Source organism: Odocoileus virginianus, chromosome 33 (genome assembly GCF_023699985.2).
Source record: "Odocoileus virginianus isolate 20LAN1187 ecotype Illinois chromosome 33, Ovbor_1.2, whole genome shotgun sequence".
Lineage (NCBI taxonomy): Eukaryota > Metazoa > Chordata > Mammalia > Artiodactyla > Cervidae > Odocoileus > Odocoileus virginianus.
This window is the reverse complement of record NC_069706.1, coordinates 6,203,643-6,220,824: the sequence shown is the minus strand read 5'-3', so window position 1 is coordinate 6,220,824 and position 17,182 is coordinate 6,203,643. Positions and strand designations below refer to the sequence as shown.

Here is a 17,182-nt window from a genome sequence, read left to right as displayed (position 1 = left end):
GGAAATGCTGGGCTGGATGAAGCACAAACTGGAATCAAGATTGCCAGGAGAAATATCAATAACCTCAGATATGCAGATGATACCACACTTATGGCAGAAAGAGAAGAAGAACTAAAGAACCTCTTGATGAAAGTGAAAGAGGAGAGTGAAAAACTTGGCTTAAAATTCAACTTTCAAAAAACTAAGATCATAGCATCCAGTCCCATCACTTCATGGCAAATAGATGGGGAAACAGTGGAAACAGTGACAGACTTTATTTATTTATTTTGGCTCCAAAATCACTGCAGATGATGACTGCAGCCATGGAATTAAAAGACGCTTGCTCCTTGGAAGGAAAGTTATGACCAACCTACACAGCATATTAAAAAGCAGAGATATTACTTTGTCAACAAAGGTCTGTCTAGTCAAGGCTATGGTTTTTCCAGTGGTCACATATGGATGTGAGGCTGGACTATAAAAAAAACCGTAGTGCCGAAGACTTGATGCTTCTGAACTGTAGTGCTGGAGAAGACTCCTGAGAATCCCTTGGACTGCAAGAAGATCAAACCAGTCAATGCTAAAGGAAATCAGTCCTGAATATTCATTGGAAGGATTGATGCTGAAGCTGAAACTGAAACTCCAATACCTTGGCCACCTGATGTGAAGAGGCGACTCATTGGAAAAGACCCTGATGCTAGGAAAGATTGAGGGCAGGAGGAGAAGGGGATGACAGGATGAGATGACTGGATGGCATCACTGACTCAATGGACATGAGCTTGACCAAGTCCAGGAGTTGGTGATGGAGAGTGAAGCCTGGTGTGCCTGCAGTCCATGGGGTCACAAAGAGTTGGACATGACTGAGTGACTAAATTGACTGAACGGACTGATGCATGCAACAAGGTGGACAAATCTGCGAACAATGACGCTGAGTGAAAGTGCAGCCAGAGGAAGAGGGGAAAAAACATGCAATGCTTGCTGTCACTTATCAAACATTCTAGAAACTGAAAATTAAACTACAGGAACAGATCAGCTGATTCCTGAGAGTGGGGAAGAGAATGGAAAGGGAGGATTACAGAGGGGTTATGAGTAAACTCTGGGGTGCATGTATCCTTTCAAGCTATAGTTTTCTCTATCTAGATAAATACCCAGGAATGGGATCACTGGATCATATGACAACGCTATTTTTAGTTTTTTCAGGAACTTCTTTACTGTGACATATAAACATACAGTGGAATATTACTCAACCATGAAAAGAATGAAATAATGCCATTTGCAGTAACATGGATGGACCCAGAGATGATCATACAAGGTGAAGTAAGTCACAAAAAGAAAGACAAATATTATATGATCTGACTTACACATGGAATTTAAAATATGGAGCAAATGAACTTATTTACAGAGTAGAAATAGATTCACAGATATACAAAACAAGGGAAAAGGCAGGGGAGGGATAAATTTGGAATCCAGGATTAAGAGATATAAATTACTATATATAAAATGAAAAAGAATATATAAATACACACAATGTATGTACATATATATGTATATATAACTGAATATATGTACAACTGTATATATGTACTTCTGAAACTAACACAACATTGTAAATCAACTACACATCAATATAAATAAATGAATAAATAAATAAACAAAAATAAAGTGATTACCTGTTGGAAAAGAAAAAGAAAACTTTGAAGATGATGGATATATCTATTATCACGAGAGCAGAAATGGTTCCATATGTATGTACTTACTGACACTAAATAATTACAAAATTATTAAGTATGCACAGCTTATTGTTTGTCATTTATATGCCAATGGAGCTATAAAAAATAAAGTACATCTTTGTCCTTTCCTAGACTACCTACTGAATCTGTGTGCTCACGGTCAGATTCCTTCTGTTTCCTCTAAAATACTCTGCTGCTTTCTCCCTCGAGTCATTCCCTATCTCGGATCCCCTGTCCTTCTCCATCTCTCTTCTCTGTGGTGTAAAATATTGAATCAAAATCCACTCTCCTACAAACCAGTTCCTCAGACCTCTGTGCTCTTCCATTGATATCTTTTCTTTCTCCTCTTTACTCCAAACGTTTATGAGGGTACTGCGCACACCCACTCTGATATTTCCCATTTACTCCTCAACTCCTGGCCCCTGGAATTGCTCCCCAATACTTTGCTTTCTCCTGGGTAATGTGATGTCCCATATGCCAGTTCCAATCATGTCCTCAGTTCATACCCGCCAGGCTGCCATGACAACACTCTCTGGTTCAGCCTCCATCCAGGTACCCTCTTTATGCCTCATTCCATAGCGCCTTTTCTTCCAAACCTCACCACCTGTGAGCTCTCTAGTGATCAGCCGTTGACTTTCTCTCCATTCCCTACACTTGACAAAAGCATCAATTCAAGCTCTTTATGAAAATGGCTCACCATACTGCCTTTAGCACTGACCATTTTCTGTTCATTCAACAGCTTTAATGAGAAGTCTCAGGAACTTCTCTGGTAGTCCAGTGGCTAAGACTCCAAGCTTGAAATGCAGGGAGCTCAGGTGTCATCCCTGGTTGGGGAACTAGATGCCAAAACTAAGAGCGCACACACCTAAACTAAGGATCCAGCAGGTCACAGCAGGACTGAAGATCCATGTGCCACAGCCAAGACCCAGCACAACCAAATAAATACATAAATAAAAACAAACATTGAAAAAAGAAGTTCACGTTGACCCTGGTGGAACCATCTTTGATCTATGTGTTTGGCTCTCTGTGTAAAATCGCTCTGATAGAGGGAGCCTGTTTGCTCACCATGTCACCTCGCCATAGTATTGGGGGCACGTGGACACACAATATGCAATTTAAAAGTAGCCGGGTTGATCTCTTAAGAGTTCTTTATGTGAGAAAAGGATATTGAGTTTCTCATCTCCCCTGCTGGCTTAATATGTCCTTTAAGGTAAGCATCCCTGGTGGCTCAAATGGTAAAGAATTTGCCTGCAATGTGGGAGAAATGGGTTCGATCCCTGGGTTGGGAAGATCCCCTGGAGGAGGGCATGGCAACCCACTCCAGTGTTCTTGCCTGGAGAATCCTCATGGACAGAGGATCCTGGCGGGGCTACAGTCCATGGGGTCACAAAGAGTCAGACACAACTGAGCGACTAAGCACAGCACAGGCATAATTAATTCTTTCCTTCAAAATGTCATTTTTTAAACTTTTTCAGGGCTTAAACTCTTTGCAATGGCTTCCCATAGCTTTCAACCGGGAATCCCACCCTCTTACAGAACACACGGTAGGATCCTTGTGGCTGCTTCTCGTTATCCTTTGCCATTGTGCATCCCGACACCCTCTTTACCAGCCCTTAGCCATACTGTCTCATTTTTTTTTTCTTTTTTAAGTCTTTGAATAAGCCCAGCTCTTTCCAACCTTGGGACCTATGACCTTGGTATTCCTTTTACCTGGAAGCTCTCTCTTCTCCCCTTAAATATCATGTCCTTGAAGAAATGTCCCCAGGCTACTCATTTGCAGGTGGTACCTCTGCTCTTTTTTTTAATCCTCCATAGCACCCGTCTTTTCCTTCAGAGCATGCCTCACCATGTGTGTTTAGAGAGCTCTGTGATTGCTACACTTTTCCTCTGTCGCCCACATTTAGTTATAAGAGGGAAAGAACTGGACTTCCACGGCGGTCCAGCGGTGAAGAATCCGCCTGCCAATGCAAGGGGCATGGGTGCAATCCCTGGCCTGGGAAGAGTCCACACGCCAAGGGGCAACAAAGCCCATGTGCCACAACTTCTGAGCCCGCACAAAAGAAGCCACTGCAAGGAGAAGCCTGTGCACCGCAGCTGGAAGGTAGCCCCACTCGCTGCAACTGGAGAAAGCCAGCGCACATAGCAATGAAGACCCAGTGCAGCCAAAAAACAATCGTTTTCAAAACAGATAGAAAAGACCATTTGCATCTGGCTCACTCACATCATCAAGTATGAGTCCTGGCCTCAGTAGATGTTTAAGAAATCTTTGTGAGTGAAGGAATGAATCTTCCACAGCAGTGTGTATGGTTGGTCCATGTGGAAGCTTAACAAATCATGCCTGATGGGAACTTTTTTAGTCCTAAAATAACTTGACCAAGCCCTACCACTGCTTATCACACACAAAAACTCAACACACAAATGAACAACAGCCCCATCACTACCACTGGTAGTCAACACAACGAAAATAAACACCTACTACATTTGCAAACCCATCTAATAAATCCATCCCTAAGTTACAGCAGACAATGACAAATGAGGCAGCGGCGGCACTACCAACAATAACCAAGAGGTAGACACGACCCAAACGCCCATCGATGGATGGATAGACAGACAGAATGTGATCTGTCCAAACAATGGAATAGGATTCAGTCACAGAAAAAGAATGAGTCACTGGTCCATGCTACAACGTGCATGAACCTTGAAAACATTCTAAGTGGAAGGAGACAGACACTAGAGGTCATATACTGTATGACTGAGTCTTTTGAAAAAGTCAGAAGAGGCAAATGTATGCAGAAAGAAAGCAGATTGGTGACTCCCAGGGGCTGCGGGGAGGGAGGGACGGAAGACGTCTGCCTGATGGATCCCGGGTTTCCTGTTGGGGCGATGGGAACGTCTGGGACTATGCAGTGGTGATGGATGTGCTACACTGCAAATGTACGTAATGCCACTGGACTGTATGTGACAAAATTGTTAAAAATTTTATATGTATTTTGGCACAATAAAAAAGGGAAAGCGATAGAAAATTTTTCAATTTACATTATTTTGAAAAATCTCCAAACTGAACTTCCAAATGAATGAGGTACCAGGTAGCAAAGTTAGATGGTTGCCTTGGTTACAAGAAGGGGATGGCAGAGGATGAGATGGTTGGATGGCATCACCAACTTGATGGACAGGAGTTTGAGCAAGCTCTGGGAGTTGGTTATGGATAGGGAAGCCTGAGGAGCTGCAGTCCATGGGGTTGCAAACAGCTGGACACAAGTGAGGGATTGAATTGAACTGAACTCGGTTACAAAAAAATAGATGTTTCAAACCAATACACTTCTTCACAAATACTAGTTTTTCAGAGGTTAGGAGAAACAGCCCTAAGTGCCTTGCACCTATAAACTGTTCTGGACAGAAGCTGGGTGTGTCTAGGCTTCTCAAGAATTCCACAGAGCAAGGTTTCCTAAATATTTACATATACCTCTCTTGAGATGCACAGGGCATGGTTACTTCCAGTGGTATGCAAATAAACATGGTGTACTTTTAATCATCATTTTTTGTTTAGAGTGGTTAGATTTTATGAATAGCCAGCAATACTGGTTTCCATTGGCAATGGTGACAGACTGTTTCTTTTCTGCTTGTTTGCTTGTTTTTTAATCCATTCCATCCATTCATAGGCAAGAAACTTGACTTTTGGGTGCACAGAGGTGTATTACCACCACCGTCAAAATGCAAAACAGTTCTACAAAATTCTCTTGCTGCCTTTTGGAAGCCCAGGTCACCCATACCTCTGGGGCTAAGCAGTAAAGAAGACACTAGGGATACAAGCCACAATGTGCGTGCAACTCCAATGAATGTGGCTAAGATAAGGAGCGCTGGGGCGGGAACCTCGCAGGGGGTGGCTGCAATGGACAGATGGATTGGGGGGTGATGGAAACATTCCTAAGACAGACTGTGGCAGTGGTTGTACAGTTCTGTAAATACCATAATGATCCCTGAATTGTACACCTGGAATAGGTGGATTTTACAGTATGTAAACGGTATCTCCAAAAAGGCATTAAAAAAAAAATTACATAGTGTATGATTCCACACAGAACGACATAATTTCAGAAAAAGCGAAACTGCAGAAGCAGAAAAGAGATGAAGGTTTCCCTTTAGCAAAACACGCAGTTAATGGGAAAATGTTTTGATTGAAACCAGCCTCACGAGAGGATGCACGCAGGTGAGTGAGGTGAACCTGGCAGGGCTGGGATGCCAGGGATGAGCTTAGGGACGGCTCTGCAGGATGGAGCCCCCTAGTTGCATAGAGGTGCGCCCCGCAGTCATTCCAGGAATCCTGGGGTCCCACCCCGCCCCCCGAAACCAGCGCACACTTACTGTGGCCGTGCCCGAGACGGTGTGCGCGCTCGTGTCCGCTGCGCTCTGCTCCGAGTGTGACTGCGCGGGAGGGTACAGGTTTAACGTGTGCTCCGGGACGGTGGTCTGGCCCGTGTACTCCGGTGCGGGGTGGGGGTGAGGGGCCGTGTATTCCGCGGGGATGCCGTTCTGAGGGGGGGCAAACTGGGCCGAAGCGTAAGGCTGAGCCATTGTGTCAGGGGCAGCTGCTGCTTCCTGATTACCCTGGAAAATCAGAGAGGAGAGAAACCATGAGCGGGCAGCAGGCAGAACCTTCTCCCCAGGCCCAGGAACAACAGCTCCCCAGATGTCGCGTGGGTGCCAGGGTGGTGCCAAGAGCCTGAGATGGGTACATCCTAGGTCATCTTCATCAGATGGTATAAGGATGCCATAACCATCACCAGGGTCTCCAAGAACCCGCCTGCCAATGCAGGAGGCACGGTTCCATCCCTGGGTCAGGAAGATCCCCTAGAGAAGGGAATGGCAACCCACTCCAGTATTCTTGTCTGGGAAATTCCACGGACAGAGAAGCCTGGCAGGTTCAGGCGGCCACAAAGAGTCAGACAGGACTTAGCAACTAAACAAGGACAGGCCAGTCATCACTGAGACAGCCCCACTGTACAGAATTGAGGTTCTGAAAGGTGGAAGACCCTTTTGCATATCATCCAGCCCAAGAGCCACACACTGTGAGAGTCTGTGTTCTTCTGCACTGGATTTTTCTGGCAGGTCTTTCTAATTTCATTCCCATTTTGGAACGTGTGAGCCTGTAGTTGTCGCCAGTGACAGCGGAGCCTTGATTTGATACTTAAAATGCCAAGAGAGATTAAATTGAACGTGTGTGTTCTTGAGAGGAGAGACAATTCGTGTAAGCATTAGAATTGAATCAACATTTTATGTGCTTTGGCTCACATAATGGGATGGGGGTGGTGGTCCTTGCAAGGGTCACTGTGTGTGTGCGTGTGTGTGTGCGTATGATGGTCTCAGAGCCAACATGAAGCAGCTGATGAAAATTCAAGACCTAATTTGGACAACGATAGCCCTCAACGATAGTCTCATTTTAAGTGTCTCTGCAAAACATGGATTTGACTCTTAGCCTCATTAATCAATGCCTCCCCCCTGTTCCCTGACTAATTTTTTTTTTTATAAGCAGAGCATTATATAACAATTCGCCCTTCAGATCTAGGCAAAACATGCAATGTGATAATTACAGTCAAGTCAAAAGAATAAAAAAAGAAGAACTCAAATGCTTCCCTTTCAGGAAACCTCTCTCTCCACCCCCACCCCCACAACTTTACTACCCCCCCCCCCACACACACACACACACCATCAGGGTCTGTAACCCAGAGGTCTAAATTTTCCATGGTCTTAAGAAATGGGATTGCACAGTCAGAGAGAGAGAGAGAGTGAAAGCTTAGCAATTAAGCCCACCAAATAGTTTCCTCTCCCATTGTCTGTGGTCAATTAGATGTGACTTCAGCCCTCCTGTAATGATACCAGGGCAACAGTGTCAGAATCTCTCCCATCTCCAGAGTCCCTGCCACAGACATTTGAGAGCATCTCCAGCCCAAGCAACCTGAGTGCAGCAAATCCCATTATGACAGGCAGGGTAGAAGAAAAAAAGTTTATTCTCAGAGCGGTGCCAAGAGCTGGTGCATTTGTTTAGAAGGAACCTTAATTAGAATGTTAAAGATGACACTTGGAAGAGAACAGTGCTTAGGATAAGTTTAAAACATTTTACAAGTGAAAACACCCCCAGCAGGGCCTTTCCTCCCCTGGACTAATTTCTCCAAATGTCTGTGCCATCAGAAGCAAAAATGTACAGCTGTGGCTTTCTTAGCAACATGTTTTCATGGCACTTGGGGGCTGTGAGGGTCCGACTGTGCTGGGGCTGGATTGCTTGAGGTGCAAAGTTAACTGTCTGTCCTTGGGAAACCACATTCACCGTCACTGTTGCTCACTGTTCATCTTCTTCAAGGATGAGCCCGGTTCCCTCTCGGGGCTCCCACTCCCAGGCCACCTCGGGATCACGTGGCCCAGCCTGGCTGACCAGAGGACTCGCCTCTCACGGCCACAGTGATGGGGCTCATGCCCGTCTCTCTAAGCTGGTTAGCGAGTTGACCCCTTGCCACTCCAGTGAGGCATAATCCTGGGACCTGACTGGTGTTCGGGGAGGAAGTTCCTCCACTACGATGACTGGCAGCTGGACATAATACCAGCTTGGAGTTACCAGGAAATGCCTCTTGAAAGGGGGCCTCCCTAAAGCAGAAGCTGACCCGGAGGAAAACGGAGCCCAGAAATGGAGACGCAGACCCACTGAGTCCCCCTGACATCATCTGAAGTCTTGGATCCAGCTCTTCCTGCAGTCAGTAATGCTGCTGTTTAAATTCCATAACTCAGTAAATGTCTGTGTAAGCCCGCTTTTCTATTACATGCAAGCTAAAAGGTCTTGACTGATACCAAAAAAAAAAAAAAAAAAAATCCTCTACTATGTATTAGCTGACTAGCATTCTTTTCTTCTACAAGGCTGCTCAAGGAACATAGACTTGTGCACAGAAATTCCATACGATGCAACTTCTTTCTGGCTCATGAGAAGCCCTAGAAGCTTTGGGACCTTGAGAATCCTCCAAAGGGAAATACACTGGGACAGATTTCACTTCTGCCCAAAGATCTATTTCAGACTCTCCTGCCCCTCCCCTCGCTTGTCTCTGAAAGACAGTCTTGTAAAAAATACCAAGGGAGCCTGAAATGCTCACAGGATTAGGGGTAGAGAGAGATGGTCAAAATAGACACAGCTTTCCTTGCTCCGCCTTCAGTAGAAATGCTTTCACGGGAACGTATACGCCCACCTAGCCTTTCCGCATGGCAGAGCCATCTCAGGAAGAGAGAACCAGTCCCACGTGCTTCTGCAAAACAGCAGCCGCTCCGTGCTAGGATCTGACCCCTCTCGGCACTGCCCAGGGAAGGGCTTGACCTCAAGAAGTGTATGGTCTCTTTTATTTTCTTAACAACATCATGTCTTTCTGCTCACTGCCTCCTGTGCTTGGGAAGTTCTCCCCTACTCCCTTGCCTGGCTAGTCTAGCTTCTCTCTCTCTCTTTCTTTAAAAATATTTATTTATTTACTTTTGGATCTGCTGGGTCTTCATTGCTGTGCGGGCTTTTCTCTAGTTGCAACGAGTGGGGGCTACTCTCAACGTGCGGAGTGTGGGTATCTCACTGTGCTGACTTCTCTTTGGGAGCTCGGGCTCTAGGCACACGGGCTTCAGTAGTTGTGGCTCCTGGGCTCGAAAGCACAGGCTCAGTAGTCACGGCAAATGGGCTTTGTTGCCCCCTGGCACATGGGATCTTCCCGGACCAGGGATTGAACCCGTGTCTCCTGCATTGGCAGGCGGATTCTTAACCACTGAGCCACCAGGGGAGCCTTTGGCTTCTCTTCGAGGTTCCAGATCCCCCAGCCAGTCTTTTTGACACTTAAACCACATCAGTTGCCTGTCCCCTAAGCTCTACCACAGCTTTGCTCACTTCCCACGTAACTGGAGGTACCGCCATTGCCTGCTGATTTGCCTGTGAACATCCGGTGGGTGGGAGACCGCGTCACATTCTCTGCTCTATCTCCAGGCTTCCGAAGCACACTGGCTGCCAAGTAGCAGACCCCAGTGCTTGCTAAGTGAGTGCATGCCTGGCCAGTGAACTCTGGGCTCTGTGTGGCTTCATTGGGCAACAGGATGGAAGGGGTGGGGATAGGAGAGGGATGGGCAAATGAACTCTGGAAGAAATCTGGCCCATGACTTGTTTTTGTAAATAAAGTTTTATTGGGACACAACCATGCTCACTGTGCCCCAATGGCAGAGTTGAGTCACTATGACAAGAGACCATACAGCCCACAGAGCCTACACTATTGAACTATCCGGCCCTTTGAAGAAAAGGTTTTCTCATCGTTGTGACAGACTTATCATGAATCATGGGGCCAACAATTAAGAAGCTGTGGTTGCACAAAGAGTTTGGGCAGGAGATACAGTCAGTGGTGAAGCAGGGAGAGAAAAGGGGGTGTCTTCTCCCTAAACCAAGGAGGGGTGGCCCAGTGTTAAGCACGGTGGAAGAAGGATGCCATAGAATCTTTTCCAGAATCTTCTCTGAATCACCAGACATCTACATTATACACACAAGTGCGTCAAACCCAGCAAAAGTGGGCTTATGAGAAGACCAATGATGGCATCACACATCTCTGCTCCATCTGAAGGACACCCTCTTCAAACCAGAGCCCAGAAGACAAAGCGAGTGACACTCACGCCTAGTGGGCACCAGGCATGGTGCTGAGCGTTTTACACAAGAGTCCTCAAGCAAGGATGATCTCTTCCCAGGAGACATGAAGCAATGACTACAGACACTTCCGTTTGTCACAACTGGGAATTAAGTGGCACCACCAGCATCTAGAGCATCTAGGAGGCCAGAGATGCTGCTGAACACCCTAAGATGCACAGGATCACCCCACCCCACCACCAAGGATTATCCAGCTCTGAAGGTTAATAGTGCCAAGGTCTAGACTCTGCTTTGCATGTTCTGCATCTGGAATCCCACTTTATTTCGTTGTAAAGGATACCATGGCCCAGAGCTGGTAAATAATATTGTGAGACCACAGCCACAGGTATCTCTGAGGAAAGCCAGGAGTTAAACCAGAGCTCGAGTTTATCCCATGCCAAGGTATCTCTCATCTGGCAAGAAGATCCCCTGGTGGGGAGAAACGTTTCTGATTTTAAATAAATAAGCCACTCTCTATCACATATACAGTGACCCTGAGACCCGTTTTCCATCAGGTGGCATGGCAGGTGCTAGGGTCAGTCAATCAGTCGCTCAGTCATGTCCAACTCTTTGTGACCCCGTGGACTGTAGCCCTCCAGGCTCCTCTGTCCGTGGTTTTTTCCAGGCAAGAAGACTGGAGTGGGCTGCCATTTCCTTCTCCAGGGCATCTTCCCGACCTGGGGATCGAACCCTCGTCTCTTTCATCTCTTGCACTGGAAGGCAGATTCTCTACCACTAGCGCCCGTGGGGAGCCCCCAGTTGCTAGGGTATTTGATTCAAAGCGGCCAGGCCTCCGATTGCCAGGCTGGGGAGGGGCAAGGGGGATCCTTTGGCAAGTGTTAGAATAGTAGCTTGGGAAACTTCCGCCACCTCAAGCCTGAAGCCTGGCTTCTGAAGGCTCTGAGGTTCCCAGGGCCAAGGGCAAGGATCAAGTAGGGGCGCCACTGGAGCCAAGACAAACCCCCAACCTCCACCCAAACCTGCACCAATCTGGCAAAACCAGAGTGCTCAACTCTAAGAGACAGTGTCCATGGTAGCTAAGGAGCCTACAGGTGACACTCAAGTCCTTGGAGCCTGAGATGCGCGCCCATTCCTGGAGCTCTCAGACAGATGTTGGGGGGACCCCCTGCGGTTACTTATTAACACTGACAACCATTCCAAAGAGACCCTAATTAATATTCCCAACATTTGCACTTTGGGCTAATTACATCTAATGTTTAATTAAGATCATCGTTCTTCCTATGGAATTATTTTTCACCTTCAAAGGGCTTCGGAGATGTCTTTCTTTCCTCCCTAGTGTTGCTCCTGGATTCTTAGCATGGTTGAAATGAATTTTCTGGAAAAAAAAATATTCACCTTGTGCTTGTGTGCTAAGTCGCTTCGGTCATGTCCAATTCTTTGGGATCCTATGGACTATAGCCCACCAGGCTCCTCTGTCCATGGGATTCTCCAGGCAAGAATACTGGAGTGGGTTGCCATGCCCTCCTCCAGGGGATCTTCCCAACCCAGGGATCGAACCCAGGTCTCCCACATTGCAGGTGGATTCTTTCCTGACTGAGGATCATCCCCCTACCCTAATGCCAAATGCCTGCTTTTCCCAAATAAGTGGAATGATCAGGGAGACGCTGATATTTCCTCTGAGCCAGGGTGCTTGTGGGGGTATTGAGTTGACAGCAGAGGGTGATTCTGCCTTGCATGTACCTCCACATCATCCCTGATGCTGGGAAAGATTGAGGGCAAGAGAAGAAGGGGACGACAGAAGATGAGATGGTTGGATGGCATCACTGACTCAAAGGACATGAGTTTGTGCAAACTCTGGGAGATAGTGAAGGACAGGGAAGCCCGGTGTGCTGCAGTCCATGGGCTCGCAACTTAGCAACTGAACAACCACATCATCAGGGGGGTGCTTCAAGTGCTTTTTCAATCCTAGCATCTGATGTGCAATGCCTGGACTTCCCTGGGTTACTGCCCAATACACAAAAGGGAAGAAAAAAGAAGCCAAGACCTTGTGTTTTCAAACCCACCCTTGGCTGTTGCAGAACTGCGTAGAAATTTGAAATCAAGAGCATCTATTAGGATAAATGGAAAAGAAACTTCTTCGTCCTCATGGGCCAAATATCAATTAGAACAGCAACTCAACAGCAGCCAGATGACGTGGGAACACCCCCCCCACCTCATTTCCCGAAACACCCCAGTGGGTAGTTTGCACTCCAGTTACAGAGAGAAAAGCGGGTTATTAAAATGCAACCAAGTCTGATTCACCAAAGGAAAAAAAAAATGCCATTTCAATTTAAATATTTTACTGAAGCATGAAATAGCCAGGATATTATTGCTATTTTAAGACAAATACCGTAATCTGACCATTAGCATAGTGTGTGGACTTCGCTGCGAGCAGGCATTCAGTTAGACGCCCCTCAAATACAAGGAGAATTTCCTTGGTCGGTGAAACATCCCACACCCTTAATTTTCTCAGGAGGCAGAGCCGGAGAGAAAATGGGAGGTTTTTTTATTTTTTTCTTATTTTTTTTTATTTTGGTGGGTTTTTTTTGTTCTTGTTGTTGTTAGACATCCCCTTCTCCCGGGCACAGCCCTGAGTGGCTTAATAAAGTAGTTTTGGGAAACTAATAAATGAACCAAGACTGGCAGCCCATCGGACTTGGCAAAATATTTTGGCTCACCATCTAATGCAAAGCACATTTCAACTGCAGAAAAGAGTCCTTACGTGGCAGAGCATGGAATGGATTTATTCTTTTCACCGTGAACTGTCTGACTTTTACTGAGGGGGAAAAGTGCCTGCCAAGGTGGACTTTAAGTATCTTTCTTTCCCATCTGTGTGTGTGTGTGTTTTCCCAGCTCTAATCATCAAACTTCTAGAGCATCCTTTCTCCTTTTGCGCCTGAAATTTATCATTCTCAGTCCATTTCTTGTTCCCTCAAATCTCTTCTGGCCTAAACACAGCCCCTCTAGTAAAGAAATGCACAGGAATGGTTCAGTCCTCTTAAACCAACTGGTTACACCTCTCCACAATGCCTAGAAAAGTGGTGTCTCCCGCCCTGGGACCCACCCCTCCCACCAACTCCGACTGGAGAAAGGAGACTGTCCATTCCTGGCTGCCTGCAGTTCTCCGTCTTGCTGACAGTTTGGTCGACTTGAGTTTCTCAGCCTGGTCTGTTCTACTTCTCTGGCAAGAAATTGCGCATATTCAGAGAAAAGCCTCCAGTGCTGGACCGAAAAGAACTAAAACTGCATCATACCCCTGGGGGCACTGAAACCAAAGAAGGGAAATGCAAAATTACATCATTAACCTGCAGGTTCGAAGACCAGCTCAGTTCTCACACATCAAGCAGAAAAGCTCCTGCACACACACACACACACACACACACACACACACACACACACACACTTGGCTGAATTCCTCTCCTTTCCCTCCCGGCATGATTCAAGGAGCAAAACCCACATCACACACACAGCAACAGAGACTTCATACCAAGAAAGGCTTCCGCTCCATTCAAAGCAGTTTCGAGTGAAACAGAAACATGCGGGAAATATACCTGCGGTACCATCCTGCTTCCTTTCTCCTCCATAAACTTAGCAGCTGTCCTCGTGCCACGCCACAGAGCATCTGGCAGGAGAGAGCCTCGATGAGGAGTGAGGATGTGTGCGCCGTGCAACGTGGGGACGGCGGGGCTGCGGGAGGAGGGGGGGCCGGGGCCGCCCGGCTGACCTCCTCCTCGACATCTGACTGCTCCCCAAACCAGCCCCAGAGGGGACTCCTTCCTGGAGCTGATCCATCAATCACAGCCCGCCCCTCCTCTGGCCCCTGCTCTCTGCTTCCCGGTGTACGCTGAGCAGATGATTATATAGACGAGGAAGGGGGAAAAAAAAAAAAAGAAAACCCACACAGCGCTCGACTACATTAATAGCTGTTTAAAAAACATTAGAAATGCTATCCTCTGCACCGCCCGGAGCTGGAATTTTTCATTACTAAACTAAATATATGGTATGCAAGCAAACTTAGGAATTCCACTGGGAAGCTCGCGCGACTCTCCTATTTTTGTTTTATATTGGGATGGGCGGGGGTGGGGGGAACGCCAAAAGGAGGAGAGGAGGAGACAGAAGGGGGATGAAGACAGAACTCGAAGAGATAAGAGGATGGTGATGGATATGTTTTTAAAAAACACACCCTGAGAACACTGCAGATAAATGTGTAACAAAGCTGAGTGGTTAATTGTAAATTGATCTTAAAATACTGTCAGGGGCGAGTGTGTGGAAGATGCTCAGGCCTGGCTCCTTGGCAGACTGCGTGATCTCAGGCAAGTTGTTGCAATGGCCTGGGATCCAGTTTTGTTTTTTTTTTTTTTTTTGCTTCTGTTTAATGGGGAACATGATGAGTGACTTCACAGGGTAATTGTGAGAAGATCATGATAAAAATCAAATCACGGGAAAACAAACACGCACGGCGCCCTGTCTCAGAGGATGCGCTAGATAAACAGCTTCATTCATCACATTCAATAACGTGGTGAGCAAAATCCAAAACCATCTTTGTCCCTGAGGACCCATAGGAAGGACCTACAGTAGACTCTGAAGAAAAGGAACCCACCCTTGACCACAGAACCCCAGTGATGATCAAGGGCATGAAGGGAAATCAGCCTCTTGTTTTTCTCTTGTCTTGAACTTCTGTCTCTTCTAAGTTCGTTTTTTTTTTCTTCTTTCCCAATGAGCAAAAATAAAACCTCGTACAAAATCCCCTGTGATTTCAATGCCAAATGCTGCCTCTTTATTTAAAGCTGCAAATACTTTGTTCTTCCTTTATTATTAAAACTACAACCACCGCAGTGAAATGTCAACACAATCTCAGTTTTTATTTAGTCATGTCTTTCTGGCTTGCCCAAGGAGAGGTTTCAAGAGACCCATCCACTCTTTGCATGGACAGCCGCTTATCACTGAGACGCCTGCTTGGAAAGGAGAGATCTCGCTACACTGGAGGGAATGGATGAGGTTTCTGAAGTGATTAAACTTGTAATTAAATTGTATAACAGAGGAGGAGGTGAGGGCGGAGAAGGCTGCCCGGAAGAATTCCACTTTCCTGCTGATCTGTTGGTGGTGCGAGTTCAGGGAGCCCCTGGGTAATTTTTTTTTTTTTAATTCCCAGCTTCCCAGGGTTGGAAAGAAAATCTGGATTAAACAGTATTTGTACCATTCTTACATTCCTATTTCCAATCATAGTCTGGGGATGTGATTATTAATCAATTAATTAATTAATGCAGGATGAAATTAAGCAGCCCTCTCAGGCTCCTTGGGATTCCCTGGTAGCTCAGTTGGTAAAGAAGCTGTCTATACTGTAGGAGACTTGGGTTCAATTCCTGGGTCGGGAAGATCTGCTGGAGAAGGGATAAACTACCCACACTCTGGTATTCTTGGGCTTCCCTGGTGATTCAGCTGGTAAAGAATCCATCTGCAATGCAGGAGACCTGGGTTCGATCCCTGGGTCGGGAAGATCCCCTGGAGAAGGGAAAGGCTACCCACTCCAGTATTCTGGCCTAGAGAATTTCATGCACTATATAGTCCTTGTGGTTGCAAAGAGTCGGACACGACAGCGACTTTCACTTTTACTCAGGTTCCTTAAAGGGATGAGTCAGCTCCCCTCTCGAAACCGCATCACCAGAGGACCAGAGCCCCTTCTCAAAGGACTCACTCAATAGGTGGACTCAGCAGTCATTCTGAGCCACAAGCTCCTTGTCCAACTGATAACTGAAAAGCTGAGCTTCTGTCTTTCAAGAAAATACAGGAGTCTTGCTTTCTCCTAGAAAGCAAAAAGTGTGAGACCAAGACAGATTCCCTGGTGTTCTGGGAAGTGATAGAGAAAATACAAAAAACCCCCCAAAACCCAAAACACAAAAAAGTCAAAACACCCAATAGAGGAGAGTGTTTCAGGTAGAGACAATCAGAGTGATGTAACAGGACATTACTCTTTAGCCCACAGGGCCATCAGATCACTTAGGGGTGGTCCTACAGAGCCAGAGGCTAAGAACGCCACCCCAGACCCACCGGCTTAAAATCTCTGAGGGTGGGTGGGATCCAGCCTTGAGCACTGTGTAAAGGTGCCTCAGTCTGTTCTTATACACAATTTAGGGGTGAAATGTATTGTTTTCAAATTACAGGTGTGATCCTTTGGGGTGTAAAACTCTGGTAGGGGGTTATCGCATCAACATTCTCTAAATGAAATAAACTGTACCACACTGGGAAAGAATAGAATAGAGTAAGAGAAATGTTTCATGAAACTTTTATGCGGGTGAATTGGGTTGTGATGTAAAATCTTTTATGGATTGCAATAAAATAAGTAAAATAAAAAACTCTATGCTGGGTAATTTCCCTGTTGGTTACCAGCTAACTTTTTATTGGTGCTGTGACTACAGCATTGGAGACAAATTCTGAAAAACCAGAAACTCAATGGTGGAACTATTGTGTACCCCATTTCCTCGTTTATTAATACAAATCAAAAATATTCTCCTTCCTTATTAAAAAAAAAAAAAAAAAAAAAAACCCAAATATTCTCCTTCCTGATGAGGCTCTTGTGATGCTCTAGGGATCAAATATATGGGAATGTGTTTCATAATTTAGAAAGTCCTTGAGAATATATGCCTCACTGTAGGGATGAAATCATCCCCTTTCTAGTCCAGCAAAGTTCTTCCTTCTCTGAAAAACACATGGGCAGGTGTGTTGGATACATTCTACTGTGTGCTAGGCACTTTGATCTCCATAATCACCCCCAAGAGATAGATATTATGGTCTTTTTAAAGGT

At 46.0% G+C, this 17,182-nt stretch overlaps 1 protein-coding gene across 32 annotated transcripts in view; it reads right to left on the bottom strand.

Annotated features, from left to right (window-relative positions):
• RBFOX1 (RNA binding fox-1 homolog 1) overlaps positions 1 to 17,182 on the bottom strand; it is a 2,345,672-nt gene that overhangs the window by 195,854 nt on the left and 2,132,636 nt on the right. For 29 of the 32 annotated variants that reach the window (XM_070460568.1, XM_070460569.1, XM_070460570.1 and 26 more), the window contains one exon: positions 6,066 to 6,308. In XM_070460568.1, coding sequence (XP_070316669.1) covers positions 6,066 to 6,308 — 243 coding nt within the window. Of the gene's footprint in view, positions 1 to 6,065; positions 6,309 to 13,931; positions 14,238 to 17,182 lie in introns of those variants that run through there. The other 3 variants (XM_070460594.1, XM_070460586.1, XM_070460593.1) reach the window with 3 other exon arrangements.